The sequence below is a fragment of the Xiphophorus couchianus genome, chromosome 20, assembly GCF_001444195.1.
Source record: "Xiphophorus couchianus chromosome 20, X_couchianus-1.0, whole genome shotgun sequence".
In the NCBI taxonomy this organism is placed as follows: Eukaryota; Metazoa; Chordata; class Actinopteri; order Cyprinodontiformes; family Poeciliidae; genus Xiphophorus; species Xiphophorus couchianus.
Window position 1 is genome coordinate 15,749,760 of NC_040247.1, and position 18,168 is coordinate 15,767,927.

General features: G+C 36.3%; 1 protein-coding gene across 7 annotated transcripts in view; it reads left to right on the forward strand.

The window, feature by feature from the left end:
* The window catches only part of erc2 (ELKS/RAB6-interacting/CAST family member 2), a 51,560-nt gene that overhangs the window by 24,567 nt on the left and 8,825 nt on the right, over nucleotides 1-18,168 (forward strand). For 3 of the 7 annotated variants that reach the window (XM_028002467.1, XM_028002468.1, XM_028002474.1), the window contains 12 exons: nucleotides 619-786; nucleotides 2,345-2,512; nucleotides 5,536-5,673; nucleotides 6,599-6,739; nucleotides 6,959-7,099; nucleotides 8,572-8,607; nucleotides 11,267-11,472; nucleotides 13,126-13,248; nucleotides 15,773-15,784; nucleotides 16,074-16,197; nucleotides 17,253-17,413; nucleotides 17,995-18,142. In XM_028002467.1, coding sequence (XP_027858268.1) covers nucleotides 619-786; nucleotides 2,345-2,512; nucleotides 5,536-5,673; nucleotides 6,599-6,739; nucleotides 6,959-7,099; nucleotides 8,572-8,607; nucleotides 11,267-11,472; nucleotides 13,126-13,248; nucleotides 15,773-15,784; nucleotides 16,074-16,197; nucleotides 17,253-17,413; nucleotides 17,995-18,142 — 1,566 coding nt within the window. The remainder of the gene's footprint in view (nucleotides 1-618; nucleotides 787-2,344; nucleotides 2,513-5,535; nucleotides 5,674-6,598; nucleotides 6,740-6,958; nucleotides 7,100-8,571; nucleotides 8,608-11,266; nucleotides 11,473-13,125; nucleotides 13,249-15,772; nucleotides 15,785-16,073; nucleotides 16,198-17,252; nucleotides 17,414-17,994; nucleotides 18,143-18,168) is intronic. The other 4 variants (XM_028002469.1, XM_028002471.1, XM_028002472.1 and 1 more) reach the window with 3 other exon arrangements.

Consider the following 18,168-nt stretch of genomic DNA (forward strand, 5'->3'; position numbering starts at 1 on the left):
TATTATTTTCTTTAATCCATGTTTGTTATTAACCATTTATAAAATTTCTGACTTTTATTAAATATGACCCACTGATCAAACCAAAATAACTCCAATCAACCTCCAGGTGGTGATTACTATTTTTCAAGTTTTAAAACCACATTTACATAACAGGTGAAGCATAATAAATTCTATTATAGACAACTTGTTAGTTAGATAGAAGGACCCATTTCAATGTTTTCAAAAATATACAGCTTAAAAATGATGGAGTTAAATGACCAGCACTGTGCTGGTTTAGAGGTTTCAGATTGTGTTTACAAAGAGCACCCCATAAAACAGAACTAGTCACGGAGCAGCCACAGTTTTGTTGGTCTATTTTTAAACCTCTTTTCATCAATCATGAATAGGGACAATGTATAATATATGACAAATGGTGGGGAGTCAGCCCAAAATGCATTTTTAATGAGAGAAAACTGTGTTGATGAAGATAGTAGTCCAACTGCAATGTATAGCTCACTGCTCAACCAGAAGTTTTTTTCTCAGACGTACACACACACGTGGTCATTGGTAAAAACGTCACATTGCTGATGTCTTGGTTCAGTCAGAAAGCTAAAAGGATTTTTATTGTGTGTTGAACAGATTGACCAACTGAAGCAGGAGCTGTCAAAGAAAGAGTCGGAGCTGCTGGCTCTGCAAACAAAGCTGGAGACCCTCAACAACCAGAACTCGGACTGCAAACAGCATATCGAAGTGCTCAAAGAGTCTCTCACTGCCAAAGAGCAACGTGCTGCCATTCTCCAAACAGAGGTAGTACAAAAAAATCCCTCACTTGTTTGCCAACTAAACAAAACACAAACATTCCCATTTCCTCCTCGGGAAATTTTAAAATGAAACATGAAACACTTCATGCAGGTGATGGTCGTTGCACCTTGTACCATGTCAGGACATGCTATACAAAAAAATAAGCTAAATAACGGTGGCTGTATTAAGACTGTGTTGCTTATACGTGTTGTAAAGATTCAGGTCAATGAGGAAAAGTCGAATAAGCAGTTTGAATGAATGGTGTTTTTTTTCTGCTGATGCTTTAGTACAACCTTTTTTTGCAAACAAGTAACTTGAGTAATCAGATAAAAAGCTGTTTACCCTAAATAGACTCAAGTGTTTTACAAGCTCACAAAAAACATTTAAATTAGTTTATTTTCCTATTCCAAGTAAATCTTGCCTCAAGGCACTATACAAGAAATGCAAATGCAATTTATATACACTAATATCAAATCAAATCAATCCATTATTTTCTTGATTTGATTTATTTGTTTCAAACAAGAGAACAAGAAATCAGTAAGACAAAGACAAACAAGTGTATACATAACCAAGAACAAAATAAATTGTTTACTACTACTTTTCTGTTTGAAAAGAAGTAGTTAGAAGAGAACACCAATTCAATCCTACCCCTTATCTACAGGCAGATACATATTCAAGCATATAGATTCCAATTTGATCGGTAAAAAGTTTATAATTTAAGGAAACTCAGCCCATTTTGCATTGAGCCATTGAGTTCGGAGCTTTTCCCCAAAACTGAGCATGCATACGGCAACAGTGAGAAGGAACAATTTTTGGTGGATTGAACCATAATTAGGCAACTTTTTACTATCTGTAAATACCTTACATTTGTAAATATCTTACAAGGGTAAAGTATTTACATTTGTTTAAGTACCTTAAATTTGTTTTGTATTTGTGTTTCTAAATTCACAAACAAATATCTGTAACTGATGCATTTTACAGTTTTATACTAAAAAAAACCCAAATAAAACACAAATAATATGCAGTGAATTTAGGCCCTTTATTATTGTATTAAAAACATTAACTTTTAATCTGAAATGTCCAGTTTCTTACGTAGAAAAGACATCATCTGCTGCTTTGTTGTGGGTATAATTATCCCTGAGACAAATGGTATAATTGACCAGAGACAAATGTTGGCCTGCGTGGTCTGATACAACAAATAGAAACTCAATTTGCTGGAGACGTTATTGCTGATCCTGATAAAAAGGATGTCGAAATATGCAGTGGATCACAGTTTGCTAGATAAACGTTGTTGGGAAATAATTTTTGACCAAATGTTTGACTGAACATCTTTACTAGCACCACAACCTCAACATTGATTTAAAGAAATAACCCAGGAGTTGTTTTCTGACTTCAAGGTGAAATATCTCCCCTAGAAACTCTCTATTTACAGTATCATTTAAAAGCTGGATGTATTGGAACATTCTTCTAAAATATTAACGGCACTGAAAAGCACATTTGATAAAAACAATACAGTAATCACTGTAACTTTTTCTAAGCTATTTGAGTGTGTGCCATTCTTTAGGTCGATGCTCTACGTCTGCGTCTGGAGGAAAAAGAGTCCTTTCTGAACAAGAAAACTAAGCAGCTGCAGGACCTGACAGAGGAGAAGGGAACTCTCGCTGGAGAGATCAGGGACATGAAGGACATGCTGGAGGTTAAAGAAAGGAAGATTAATGTCCTGCAGAAAAAGGTGAGAGGAGCAAAGAAAAAAGTCACCCTGTTTAAAAGTTGAAGTTGAGGAAAAATAGCTGAATCTATTATATTATTTTGCTATAGAAAACTCTGACCACACTGAGGCGTGTGGGTGTAACATGTAGTATTACTCTAGGAGTCATCTGAAATTTCAAACAAAAACAGTGATGCAATGGGATGTTTTATCAGATTACTGTTTCCTGGACTGCAGTCACTCACTGAAAACACAAAGCAGTGTTTACTCTCTCCGAGATGAGTGGGAGTTTATCTGAGAGGTCTTAGTATCCAGAAAAAAACAAGAAATTTACTTCAACTGCTTACCTTTAAGATGTGTCTAATTGTGATAACGTGATCACCAATTGACTTTTTTATTATCTAGTTGTGTCTAAAATGTTAGCTTCTTATTTAACTTATTATTATTATCTAACTTATTATAAGTTCTGAGAGTTCACAAAGCCGGGGTTTTAGATAAACTTTTCTTCCACTATTTGCTCCCTCCTCTTACTTCTTTGCTGTACTATTTTCAATGTCTTTCTACCACAACAAGTACAAAAGTGTGAAGAAGAAACAGGAAATCATTTTTATAACCAGCCCAAAACCCTAAAAAGATTGAGGCATTAAATCTTTAGGAACATTACACTATAACTTTTAAGAAGGTATTTTTAAATTGTTAGATGTTGAAGACGGTTTAAAAGTGCAACTACTGAGTGTAAAAAATTTAAAAGAAAATGATATTTTGTTTTAACTGGTGAATATAAAGAGAACTGACTGAAATTTATCAGATTTTGAAGTGACTGACTCTGAAAAAATTTCATGTATTCACAGCTATGGCATCCAGAGTTAATGTAATGCCATTGTTACATAATATCAAACAAAAAAGAAAAACGTGTGGTGCTTTCTAGTCCATTATTACATCCTGTTACATTTTTTTGCTAATAGAGACATAAAAATGATTTTGTACTGCTCAATAATTCATTTGAGTTATGTTTGTTGAAATTTGCAAGGCAAGCAGCATCTGTATAGAGAAAACCTTACCAATAATACAATTTCAGGGCATTGTTTTACATTTGCAAATCCCTCTATACACACTGGAACAGAAAAGGAAGTAAAGCCACAAGGGCAATTGTATGTTTTTTTGTTTTTGTTTCTCTTTTTCTGGATCTATGTGAATTACCCCCAGCTTCCACAAAATACTTCATTTCAACAATAATTTTTCACTGTCTGTGTATCACCAACGATCTTGCACAATTCCTGTAATTTGTCATTTAAATTATCAGGCTAACTGTGTTATCACAAAGACCTTCATTGTGGTTGGCAGTATTGTTTAAACAGTATAACTGTCTTTGCTTGAGTTTTAGGAATCAAATTCGTATGCACAATTTGTTTCTCCCTCCTTAAGCAAATGCAGCCACTTATGTGCCTGTCTGAGTGTCTCCTGTTACCTACGTATGTTATCTTAGAGATTCAGATTAAATAAAAAAATATGTCAATTAAACTGAAATTTAACAAATCAAATAAAAAAAAAAAATCAAACTGAAATTTGCTTTAACATAACAACATCCCAAATGTTTTAACTACTTTAAAAATATGCCAATAAAGGATCCAGATGTGAATTTTCACAAAACAACAATAAATAATTTCCTGTGAAAACACGACAGGAAAACGTTGTGATTCCTTTATTTTCAGTAGGTTAGATTACAGAAACAATATCTTTGCTGGTCTGACAGCTGCAGCTCATCCAAAATTTCACAGCCAGAGTTTTTCTGCCACAAGCAAACTCACTCATATTAGACAAGTTTTTAAATCACAGCACTGGCTTCCTGTTTTCAAAGGCCATGGCCAAAGATTCTGACTAATGAACTGTTTGCTGGATCACTGATTATTGATTGAACTGTTATATTAGCAAATAGATTTAGATTTAAATTAGCCTGTTAAATCTACATTTTAAAATGCTTTTCAGTGCTGGCATACTGAGCTCTGTTTGAAGAAAAAAACTAATTGTTTTTGCTTCCGTCTTTTGTTGTTGTTATCCTGCAAAGCACTTTGGATAACCTCACTTACGAATGGAGCTACAGTATATGAATAAACCTGCCTTGCCTATATTAGCAAGAAAATTAAAGCTTTCTTTATTCAAACTGGTTTGTCTCCTCACATCCTGGATGTGGCCAGGATTGTTTAACATAACCTGATGTAACATAGTGATAACTTTGTTTGCACAAGAGAAAAAAGAAATTCTGTCCCTGCTTTTTGGAAAGACGTTGCAAGTATCAAATTCACAGACTCTCTCTTTCCAACATCATTTGCTGGAAAATGTTTTCTTTGCATGTCAAGAGACAGTATAAGAATGGAGGCCTAATAAATGTTGAATGTGGAATCCAAAACATCAAACATAAGATTAATATCAAACATATTCTCAAATATAAGCAGAAAGCTCAAACACAAACAATGACCTTGACTAAAAACGTAAAAGGATGTTAGCATATTTAGTAACATAACCAGAAAGGGATCAATCAGCATATTGGAAGTTGCAGTAATAGTCGTGATTTAGGACTAAGACCAGACCAGCAGCAATGATTCATTTGGACATTTGGTTCAAATAAAAACTAGAAACTGAAAGGAAGAAAAAAAAGAACAAAAAGTTTATAATTCTATAAAAACAACCTGGAAATAAACTAACCTGCACGCTAGATACGAAAGCAAAGGCCAAAATTAAAACCCACTGACCACAACAGTTTTATTCCCAGTTGAATTTGACATAATTTCACAAACCTTTAGGGTTATTAAAAGCATTATCAGAAGCATAAGTCTGATATATACTTGTTAGTACTGTTTTATTCATGTAGCAAGTGCCTGTTTGCAGCATGCTTATATATACCAAAAAAGCCATATTGTAAAAGATTGTAAAAGTCCTGGCTTTTTTATTGTCTTTTTGAATACATATAGCTACTTCAATCTTAAATAATGCTTTGTGCAATTGTGATATTATACTTAATGCAGTTTTGTTCTATTTGAATGAAACAGATTGAGAACCTGCAGGAGCAGCTGAGAGACAAAGAGAAGCAGCTGGGAAACCTGAAGGACAGAATCAAGTCTCTGCAGACCGACTCCAGTAACACAGACACTGCCCTGGCCACCCTGGAGGAGGCGCTCTCAGAGAAGGTGCAACATTGAGATCTGATTTTTTTTTTATTGTGTTTTTTTACATCTCTTTGTGTTACAGTCTTGCACATCAGTATGATCACATAATGTAAACACAGAAATTATGACAAGAAATGCAAATATTGGGAAAAATGAAACTTTCTGGTTTGAGGTTCAACATTCAGAAGCTTCAACTCTGGAAAAATGAACCACATTGAAAACATCCTGGTTTTTCCACCAAATATTGATTTCTGAACTCTTCCTGAGTTAAAACATTAGCATTGCTATCTATAAATCAATATGATCTTGTTTTCTTTGCATTACTTGAGGTCTGAAAGCATTTTTTTCCATTATTTTGACCATTTTTCATTTTTGTTAATAAATATAACATTTTTGCTTGGAATTTCAGAGACATGTTGTCAGTAGTTCATAGAATAAAAGAACAATGTTCATTTTACACAAACATTTACCTATAAAGAGTAAAATCAGAGAAACTGATGATCTTATGTTGTCTTTTTTCAGAGCTGTATAACTGAATTACTGATGAATCAAGTGGCTTAAAATTGTGAACTGTGTTGGATAATCATTCAAAATTTTCCTTGCATAGAAGAACTTTAATTGCGAAGCTTCAGGCTTTCATTGATTTTCTTTGTCAAAGTAAAATAAAATAAAAAATGTTAGGAACATTTCAAGACACAATCATTTTATAATGATATATTTATGGCCTTTGAGATATGACAGATTGTGCTTCAGTCATTTAATTTAAAACAAACATGTAATTATCTTGTCATCTTTTCAGAGCAATTTTAAAACATAATTTTGATATATTTTTTTTATATCGTTACAAGATCGACTGCAAACCTTAGTGGTTGAAAAGTTGCCTTTACTGATTATTTTAGAATCATATTAACTAGTGTGCATTTATGGTTTTGTTTCATTTTGTTAGGAGAGAATTATTGAGCGATTAAAGGACCAAAGAGAGAGAGAAGACAGAGAACGTCTGGAAGAAGTGGATTCCTATAAGAAGGAGAACAAAGACCTGAAGGAGAAGGTCAACAACCTGCAGATAGAGTTAACAGAGAAGGAGGTAGGTGTGAGATCGTCTGTGCGAGGGTGTCAGGGTGAATCCACATGCCTCTCTCTGTGCTTCTTTGTAGAACATCCAGCTCTCCTCTGTGTAAGCACTGTAGTGCACCTACTAAGTGTCTCTTTCAGCAGCTGTCTCCTCTGATTCTGTGACCTTTCACACCTGCTGACAAGGCAAGGCTGCTGGATTTAAACGTGCTTTCAACGTCTCTACCTTCAGTCTAGTCTCATCGATCTCAAAGAACATGCATCATCCCTGGCATCTTCTGGCCTCAAGAAGGACTCAAAGCTCAAGTCCCTGGAAATCGCCATCGAGCAGAAAAAAGAGGAGTGTAGTAAGTTGGAGACGCAGTTGCAAAAGGTAGGTGTTTGTCCTTATCTTAGTGAAAGCTCACTCATCAACATGTTTTTAGGTGATAATGTTGATCTGATTAATGAAAACAGTAAGTACCAGTTCATATGTCATATGTTTCCTGAGGTGCAAAATATCTCATTTTTGGAAGAAAAAGCCACCAGATGCACTAACTGAAGCTCTACCATCCTCTGGCACATGCTATTTTGAAAACTTGCAAAGAAAGGATTTGAGTGCTTGGTGGCTCAGTTGGTAGAAAGGGCGCACCGTGTGCAGAAGCTGGAGTCTTCAATTAGGGGTGTCTGAATATTTGGCGCATGTCTTTTCCTTCTGTCTTCACCCTCTTTCCTTTCAAACTGTTCAGTGAAGTCCTCTAGTGCCAGAACATGGAAGGATTAAGTATAATCAAACAGATATGTACAGTTAGCTTAATAAAATGAACATTTCAAAAAATTTACTCCTTCATTTTGTCACAAACTTCAATGTGTTTTATTCTACTTTGTGTGATAGATCACCACAAAGTAGTGTATAATAGTGAAGCTAAGTAATGACACATGATTTTTACAAATAAAATCTAAATGTAGATAAGATTGGTGGACAGGATCAGTTTCATATGTCAGTATTGACTAATCGCTGATCTCCCAAAGTTAAGGAAAGTGGAGCTGATTTGTTGGTGGACTCCTACTTTGAACACTTAATAAAAAACTGTTCAGTATCCTTACCTAAACAGACAAACTAGGCAAGAAGAAAACCATTGTTATAAGATAGTATCAAGAAGTCTCGTTTACATTTTATAGGAAAACTAACATTGCACATTATAATGAACATGCCATCCCTACTGTGCCACATGGGCTGGTGATAACGCTCGTTTTGCATCTGACCTGAATTTATTATACAATGAATGGAATTAGAGAAAGTGTGAAAAAGGTTTGTTAAATTTTTGGAGAACCCTAAATGAACAAAATTTAAATAAACCAGGAAATTGTACTTTGATTTTGTTTTCACTGTTGTTTTACAAACTGTTGAACATTTTAAAACACTATTGTTTGATTTGTTAATTCTGTTTTGGGAGTAGGAAGATGTCACTGAAAGCTTGTCTGAACAAGAATCTTGATCCAGCGTTACATAAATCACAGCTCTTTAGGATCCTGGCTGCCATCACTTTCTCTCCTCTGCTGCAAGCTGCTGTACTTTGTCACAATGCTACGCAGAACAAGGAGTCCCTCCATCTTCTTTGTCTCCATAATCCACAGACCGTCCCAGCGTCTGTCCTTCTGTCGTCATCAGTGTTTTACTGCTGTTAACCTTTAACAACACGTTCAGTGCTGAAACTGTGTTACTTTGCAATCAACGTGTATTATGTCTGATCCTACTGTTATCTCCTCTGGCTCAAACTAAGCCCTAACACTTAACTTTCCCTGAACCCTCCCACCCCTCCTCTCTAATGTCCCTTCCTCGACCCCCCTCTGTTGGCAATGTAGCAAGCTGAGCAGCTATTCAGTCACATGAACAATCCTGTAAGTCCCTCTCTTGAGGTCTGTGAGGCGCACATTGAAAGCATGAGGACACTGAGAAGTTATTTGAAATATGCTAGATGGTGATCATGGCGAGTCCCAGCACAGGCACTGCTTTCCCCCATCGACATGCATGTTGCCCATTGCACTGTGCAGGTATTACAAGCTTCAAACTGAACAGAGAGTCCTGTGCAATGTCCTCTTACAGTGATTGATGTCTGTGGGGGTGTGTGTGTGTGAAAATAGTGTTACACAGTCAAAGTTGTTTTCTTTTTGTTCTGTTGTATTTATTGTCACCTGAAATTAGCGCAATTCCCACATTACTCAATAACATTTCTAAGGATTTATTTCTTTAGTTTTTATTCAAACTCAGGTATTGTTTAAGGTAACGCTAATATTTTAATCTTTCATTATTCCAACAACATTACAGAATTCTATTTGTACTTGTAAAGTTTTCAGTACAAGTCAAAACGGATGCTTAAATTATCCAGATAACCATTAAAATATGCAATTTTAAGTCAGAGGGGAAAAAACACATTTAATCCTTTGTGTTACATGTATGCAAAATAATGAAAAAAACAGGTTCAATATACTAAAGTTTTTAAGAGGGATGTACAGTATATCAGCTATTTATGAGTTCTTTCTCCGACTGTCTGGCTTCCTGTAGCTTTAAGTGTCACACGCTGCATCAGAAAATTATCCACACCATTGAATTTTTTTATTTTTTTGTCACATTGCAACCACAACAAAATATTTGTTGTGACTTTATGTGACGAACCAACATAAAGTAGAAAATAATTTCAAAGGGGAGGCAAACTGATACAATTTAGGTTTTTTTGTACAAATAACACCATCATCATGCGATAACCCATAAACAAAAACGTAGTGCAAACTACTGCCTTCAGAGTTCACCTACACTAAACAGAGTCCATGTAAGTTAATTTTAGTATTAAACTAGCTACACCATGATGGCTTCAGCTCTGGGGGCGCTGCAGAGATTTACAGATCAGGTGGGAGAATGTGTTTATGTAAGAGTGGCAAAAATTATCTTGTTCAAAAATAATTCTTCATAAGTTTGCAACTTGCCACAAGCCACATGGGAGGCACAGCAAACATTTTAAAGATGTTTTTTTTTAAGCACATTTTTAGTTGGTCTTAATGATGTTGTGCCTAAAAAATTAGGTTCAGCAACAACAAATGTGAGACCTATGGCTGTAATTTTCCTGGTTGTAAATTTAAAAAAAAAAAAGATCACAATTAATTTGAGCATTCAAGGACAAGTCAGATCCTTAACAGTTTGCATAAAGATAGCAAAGTTTACAATGCATTTGTAAACTTTGCTATCTTTGCTATCTTTGTGTTTACAATGCCTTTGTAAACACACCTATGACCTCAGCTTTCAAGAACTCTTACTATGTTCAGATTTTCCATCTGCTTCTAATACAATCCACCTGCACATAAACTCTTAACTAATGTTAAACTTTGTAAGGGTGTTTTGGATGGGTTTTTAAAACTTCTTGTTGATACATCCCACATGAGACTTGAACTTTCTGGAAAACTACAACATCCCAATAGTAGCAGCATGGTAGTGGCAGCATCATGCTGTAGGGTTTATCTTTAGAAGGGACTAGGAAGCTGATGAAAGTAGAAGATGGGTGGATGTAAATACAGACCAATCCTGGAGGGACAACTTGTTAAGACGCCCCAAACAACTGAGACCTGAGACCCTCCAGGAGACACATAATTCTCCACTGCTTTGTGTTGGTTTATTACATAAAATCACACAAAAATGAACTAAAGTTTGTCATTATAATGAGACAAAACGGGGTTAAACATTAACAATAAATACTTTTGCATAATCTCAATTTACTTAAAGATTGTATCAGGTGAGCAATGACATAATTATGTTTTTATCCCCCTGTAATGTTGTTCCACATGCTAAAAATATTAACTATAAATTGCTCCAACTTCTTTGTCTGCACACAGTCAGTTTATAGATGCAAACACTGTTTCAGCTCTGTTGGGTTTGCATGATTCGTTGCATGTTGTTATTGTTGCAGCGCTTCTCGTTTATCTCAGTGTGGTGCTGGTAGCGTTTGTACGAGCCGTGGGTGGAGATTGCTGCTGTGTTTTGGCGGATGGCTCTGTAAAACTTTGCACCATACGTGGGTTTGTTTGCTTCCCAAGGGTGATGTGTACCTTTGTAGTAAATTTAATTGAAAATTCAATCATAGTGGTGATGAGATTTGTCGAACGTGACCAAAATTGAGTCTTGGTTTTGGTTATTTGTGATCATCTTGTTTTTCTGAATATTTAATAGATTTTACCAGGTTTTTTTCTGTCCACGTAGGACAAACATGCACACTGTAATGAACTCTGCATACTAACCAAGTGACAGATGACTGTGAGACTCAGAGGGACATTTAAATTGAGCTAAATAATAGCTCTGTTAAAGCTAATGAACCAGCACCAGTAATGATGGCCTGGTTCACAATGTTTACTCTACTCTTCACTATATTGCATTCACAGAGACAGAGAGACAGAGACAAATCTACCACAAAACCTTAAAGCACAGTAAAATATTGTGAGCTGCTCTCCATGGCTCTTTTGGCTCATCAATGTGAACTGACTCTGTGCATCTTTCCTTGGTACATGGATGCAGAAAGCTCATGAGGTGGAGCAGCAGCACTCGGGCCCCCGAGGAAACCCAGAGTACGTGGACCGAGTAAAGCTTCTGGAAAAGGAAGTGAGCTATTACAAAGACGAGGCAAGCAAGTCTCAGTCGGAAGTGGAGAGGCTTCTGGACATCCTGAGAGAGGTGGAGACCGAGAAGAATGACAAGGACAAGAAGATTGCTGAGCTGGAAAGGTGAGTGAAACTTCCGACTGAAGACGCTGGCTAATCTCTTCTACCAGTTATTCAGGATTTTGTAAAAAATAATATATAAATACTCTTATCTGTACCTCTAAATAAATGTCTTATACTAAGAAAAGCAAGCTGTCATCAAAGATGGTTTTAGTTTTATGTCAACTTATTTAAAGAAAACAAAGTATGCCTTCGGTTTCAGTTACGTTTTGTCCTCTTTTCCAGTTTTATGTTTTTCTGCTTGTGTTTTAATATCTTAGTTTCTGTTTGTTACCCATTCTTTCTCAATGCTCTTGTTTATTATTCTAATCCGGCTGAGTTAGACATTATGGTTACAGCTATTTTTTGCAACACATTGGTTTCCGTGACACAGACGAGTTTGTTTCTGTTGATGTTGGATGTGGTTTCGATATCAAGTTATAAATTACTTGTTTCTACTTGTCTATGCTTAACTTCCAGCCTTTTGCTCAAGCGTAACTATTTATTTCTTGGATGGAGTCTGTGTGGAGTCAGTTTGTTTGAAGGCCTGATAAAGCCTATGGGCTCTTGCTTTCTATACTTGATGTTCAGGACAGTTTCTTTTATTTGCTGGTCAGTGACTTGACCACCATGGTTTGTGTATTTAGTTGACTTCATCGCTGTACTGGGAAATTCTTATTAAAACTCATCAATGTCTGAATTATAGATGTTTCATCTGCCAGGAATTTTAATACTTTGTCTTAAATTTGAGATACCCCACTTTTGGGACCGATTGAGATTCTGTCAAGTTCTGATGAACTGATTTTGAAATCTATATTTTTACATTACAGTTGCTGTGATAAACATTACTAACCAAAACGTTAGTGTCTCTGTTCATTTCCGTAAATAGAGCCACACTTTAACCGTATCATTAAATCCTTCACAAAGTCTGAAAACAGTTTACATGGACATTTTCCTCCTTAACAACTTCCACACCGAAGAGAGATGATACCACGACCTGCCTGCATTTATTGGTCCAGAAATAAGAAGGTTTTTTAGGCTTCAACTGATGATTCACCAGTCAGCATTAAGTGTCAAGTGTAAAATGAATTGATTTTCCTCACAAGCTGATTTGTTGTGGATTTCTCGAAGTCATTCTTTGGAAAAAACAGAAATCTTCATCCTGAAGGATGTTAGAATAGAGCAATTGATTTCTGTAAATGTGCTTCTTTCATTCTTGTATTTATGTGACATTTAATCCAGATACTCGACTCTGAAATTGTTGTTTAGTTTTGGTTCAGCTGATGAAGTGGATCGCTAAACTGACCTAAGCATTGGTCGAATTGTCTGAGCCCAATATAGATTTGCTGCGACTTCTTCGTCTCTCCTGTCACACACTCTCCATTCAGCACAGATACAAGTTAGATGTCAGTGATAGTGCCCACTCAGTTGAGTTATTTGTTAAGTCTTTCACCAAATGTGATTAATTGAGTTTTCTTGTCCTTTTTTTGCCATCCTTATCCACTTTTTTCATCCTGTATCCCTTCTGTCTTTTGTCCCCTTCTTTAACCCCAACCATTGGTCAACCTTGACCTCTGTTCATTTGCTCCTTTTTCTTTCTCAAATTGGATTCTGAATCTTCAATCTGTCCTTCATCTTTTTTGAAACGCCCTTCCTTCTGCACTAAATTTTAAAAAGCCCCCCATCTACTGCCCCTCGCCATACTCCTCGTTCTGGAGGCAGAGCTCCCCCTGACCCACTCCCTTCTGTGTCTGCCGCCCCTCAGCAGATAGGGGGCATGGTCTGGGATTTCCTGGGAAAGTGAGTGCTCTGCCCTGGCACTTCAGCTCAGCTCGGCTTCCTGATTTTAAATCTTGGACCGCAACTGCTGCAACTGCATCTGGTTTCACCTGTGTGCCTGGTCTGCCCGCTCTCTGTAGAACGCACAGATCTTTGCATTGCAGTGGCAGTTTTTGTTTGTTTGTGTTTTCATTACTTACTATTACACATGATGCAAAGACTCCTGGATTCAGTTTTTCTTTTTGCTTCTTTCTCAGTGACTGTCTGCATGTGCTCCATGAATGCATCTCTTTCAGCTTGGGCATTAGTTGGAGAGCATGTGTGTGTTTGACGTATGCATGACATATAAACTGTTGCATGTTAGTTTTCTAAAAAATAATGACTAAACATACATTTATCTGTGCAAAGGTTTTAAACAGTTTCTTATTTATTCATATTTTCTTCTCAAGGACCAGAATTTCTTGTATTTTTTAATTTATTTTATTTTTATTTTTGTAAGTGAGATCCCCAGCCAATGTTCTTCAAGCTTTAGGTGGTCTATCAACGTTTTTCATAGAGTCTGGCTACTTTTTATCAGTTTCAGTTCTGCTTCTCAAACTATGAAATGATAACAAATGAAAGCATTGTGACTGGCTGCTTCTAGCAAAGTGCATAAGGATCCAATTTGAGTTTGGTGTCTTTACATAGTTGTCTGCTATCTTTGAACACAACATTAGTTTTTGCCTTGAGCTTTAGACCCTTTTTACGCCTGAATACAAAAACATGAAAGAGGAAGAATTAAAGGGCTCTTTAATTTAACAAATGGAGCAACAAACACACCTTCACTAAAAATGTACTTTTGTTATCTGTTATTGGACAGAAAATTATAGACCTTCAGAAAGCCTGAAGAGCTGTTGAACTTAATTTTATCAAATACAGAAAGTCTGTCTCCTTGTGAAACAGCTAAAAAAGATGGATGACTGAAAACCTTTGCACAGGACTGTGACATTTTAAATATTGCACATGTTGTGGGGTTCATTTTCTTTACTGAGTAACAACAAGTACTTAATATTTCTGTTTCTTTTTTGCTTGCATATGGAATGATGAAGTGTAAAGTGCAATGATTCACATCAAGGATACCACATTTTACAATTTATGGCACAAGCAATTATTCAGGTGTTTATCAAAAATGCTGCTGTTCAATTTGAGCCCATTATTGTTGTGCCTTGAAAAAATATTGATACGCCTTGAACTTTTTCACATTTTGTCACTTAGAAACCACAAACTTGAACGGATTGTATGGACATTTTATCTGCTAAACCAACACTAAGTTGTACATGATTGTGAAACATCCATGAATATATACTTGAATTCAGCGCTCTGAGTTTGATTCCTTTGGATTTCGTCTCTAAAAGCTTAGCGCATAGAGAGGTACATTCTGGTGCCTCTCCATAGTATTTTTTGCCTATGTTCAATCACATGAAACCCAAATGAGAATGTATTAAAGTTTGTGGTGGTAATTTGACAAAATCAGAAAAAGTTATGGGGTCTGAATACATTTGAAAGTGAATAATTTTCTGTGAGACCTTGGTGTGATTCTTTCTGCTCCTTTTTTATTTGTTTGAGTTGATTTTACTGCACACGTTGTTCCTACCAAATTGAAACAGCGTGGACAGCAGCATATTTTCACTCATTACACACACGCCCACCCGCACACAGGGCATTTCTGATTATATGTTGTTTTATGGGCTGTTTGTTAAAGCTTTTGTAAAAAGTATCAGTCCCCAGCTGTTAGACCTCCACTATGGGCACATTTCACTCCTTTTCATTCCACCCATCTATCCGCCTCATTTTTGTCTGTCAGTGACACTTGCATTTCTGATTGACATTTTCCTTTCTACATCCTCACTTCGCATCTTCTCTCTTTCCCAGTCTCTACCTCCCAGTCTGCTCCAGATGTCTTCTTAGCTAACCCTAACAGACACTGAAGGAAATACTGAGAAAAAATTATCTGCATGACTAAAGCTGCTGTGCTCCTAGTCTGTGCACCATCAGGGTGGGGATGCTGTATTTTGTCGGATCTGGATGGAGTCCTATCGAGTCTGCTCTATTAATGAATCCCCTGCATTTTCAACTAATGCCCTTCTCCCTTTGTCTCCCACTCAATTAAAATACTGTTAGTTTCCCTTCCTTCCTTCCTTCCTTGCCCCTGTTCCGCGTCCTCATCTATTGCCCGGCTAATGTTTTGCCTGTCTGACTGCATGTCTGCCACTCCCAGGCTTGGCAGCAGATGCACAGCGCTCCATGTTGTTCAGAGAAAGTGCATCCTGCAAAAGCTGTGTCAGATTGTCACAGGCTTGTCTGTAATCTCAAGTGTTGTTGGAAGATTATAGCACAGTGTGATATCCCCAAGGTGTTTTTTTAAATTTGTTTTACATTTTGGTTCGAAAACTTTCTTTACATTTTTATTTTTGCTTTTCTTCTGTGTGTTTTTTCCTGCTTCCAATGTTTTCTTCACGTGTCCTTCATCCTATTGTCTTCTACCTTTAAATCTACCTGTCTGCAGTTTAGCTCCAAGGTAAGACATTTCCCTGCAACTCTCGTAGTCCAACTCTACTGAGGTTGATCCAAACTCCTGCACTGAAACCTTTCAGCCCTCCCAACAATGACATGAGGGTCAGTTCAGATGGGATGCTCATGCTTTGTTACTGAGATCATGACTGACACAGTTTCTTCCATTTGTACTCATTATGGTTCCTTGTCTTTTTATGGGTTTGCATTGTGCCCTTCTCACACCTTAGCTCCTTTAGATTTGACTTAATTACTGTTGTGGTATGAACAAGTTTTAGAAGTGTGTAATTTTACAGGCAAGGAGGTAAAGATCAGATCAAGAAGGGTTCCAACATCAAACTGGGACTACAAGGGGACAAGAAAGGCTTAGGGCAAGATCCTCGCAAGGAAGGCTCTTTAGAAAGTGGTCACCACTTAAAGGTGAGGATTTAACTTATCTTTCATAAATAATAAGCTCTGATTATGCATGTTTAAATACCTGAAGTGCCATTTATAAATTTAAATACACTCAGTAAACAATATCCATCTTTTAAGGTGCATTGATGATGTAATAAACAACTTGATGATTTTAAATAGTAAAATGAATGTGCACAAGTTTGAATCTATTGTGAAATTATTCTCATCAATTGAAGTTCATATATATACATGCACCCTACTAATATTTGGGAAAAATACCCTGAAGAAACTTCAGAGAAGTTATATTTTTTTAGCACAAGTTTTTGCAGAAAATGCCAACGTTTTTTTTCTTTTTTAGAAAAACCCATCATACATCTTGCATCCAGTTTCCTCTAAGTGGTTTAAATTGCATCATGATTAACTGAGCACACTTAAAGGTCATTATTCTTTAAAAAAATCCCACCGTTCAAACTTTAAAGTTTTAAAATTAAGATCATGTACAATATGAACATATTTGTGTTAAAAAGGTATGTTAAAACATTTCTCCAAATGTTTTAATGACTGAATATGGTGGGTGTTCCAACAAGACAATGACCCCAAACATATCCATTAAAAGTATTTTTGAATGATGAACCACACTAACATTAAGCTTCTGAAATTACATTGATATTGAGAACCTTGAACATTAATGAACCAGGCTTAAAAGTGCGGTCAACACCAGTTAACAAACCAATTTAAATAAATGGTGCCAGGAACTAGTTGAGAAATAAGATCATTTTTTGTGTTTTTTTCTCTAAAAAACAAAGTATACATATAAAAGTATATTTATATGTATACTCCCATATAAATAGGAGTGTGTGTATACACATCAGGGACAGTATGTGTAATTGTGACCCTGTGAGAATCATAGGACTTTCACATTAAATTCAAAACCGTGCACCAACTTCTAGTTGTAGAAGCTCAAAATTCAGATGACATTCACGCCCATGATAAGCGTATTTGAACTTCTGAGCAGCATTTCATATGTACGCACTGAGTCACTGTGTGTTTTCTGCTTTGTCCATTGTGCTGTCTGTCAGCTGGAGGAACTGATGAGCACGTTGGAAAGGACGAGACAGGAGCTGGATGCCACCAAGCAACGTCTCTCCTCCACACAGCAGTCTTTACAGGAGAGGGACACCCATCTTACTAACATGAGACAAGAGCGCAGGAAGCAGCTGGAGGAGATCCTTGAAATGAAGTCAGTATTGCTGCAAACTTGACAGTTTCACTTTGTCCAATTAATTTCATATGTAGTATCAATTTTATATTGTTATTTGACAAGACATTGCAGAATATGCCTCTAAAACAGCATTTGTATCAAAAAGCAGAAGTCCCAAAGCTTCATTAATAAGGATGTTTATTGTGTATGTTGTCCTCTCTATAGGGTTTAAATTAGGGTTAATACTACATACAAAGACACTATGCATTGCCATGTGCACATTAATATACATAAACTACTTGATTTATGTCAAATCTTTAGAGGTTTACCAAACTTTGCTGAATTCACCCTCCAACTCTTTGTATAAGTGTGTTAAGTTAAACACCTTGGCTACAAATACTTAAGCTACAAATTTACTAAGCAGTGCTTTAAATAGACTTCATCCCTTCTAATTTTAAAGAACTGCTACAGGATTATATTCTGCCCACAGGTAGTTGTGAAGTAGAGTTGAATATGAACTGTATTTGGCAGAGATTCAGTGCAGTTTTAGAATTGATAAAGGTTCTACAATTTTTATATGTGTGGATGATACATTTTTTTTTGTCTTGATTTGTTTTCAGACAACAAGCTCTGCTGGCAGCCATCAGTGAAAAAGACGCTAACATAGCATTACTCGAACTATCTGCCTCCAATAAAAAGAAGACCCAGGAGGAGGTGCTGGCCCTGAAAAGAGAGCGGGACAAACTGATGCACCAACTCAAACAACACGTTAGTGCCATTTCAAGCATTGTAAA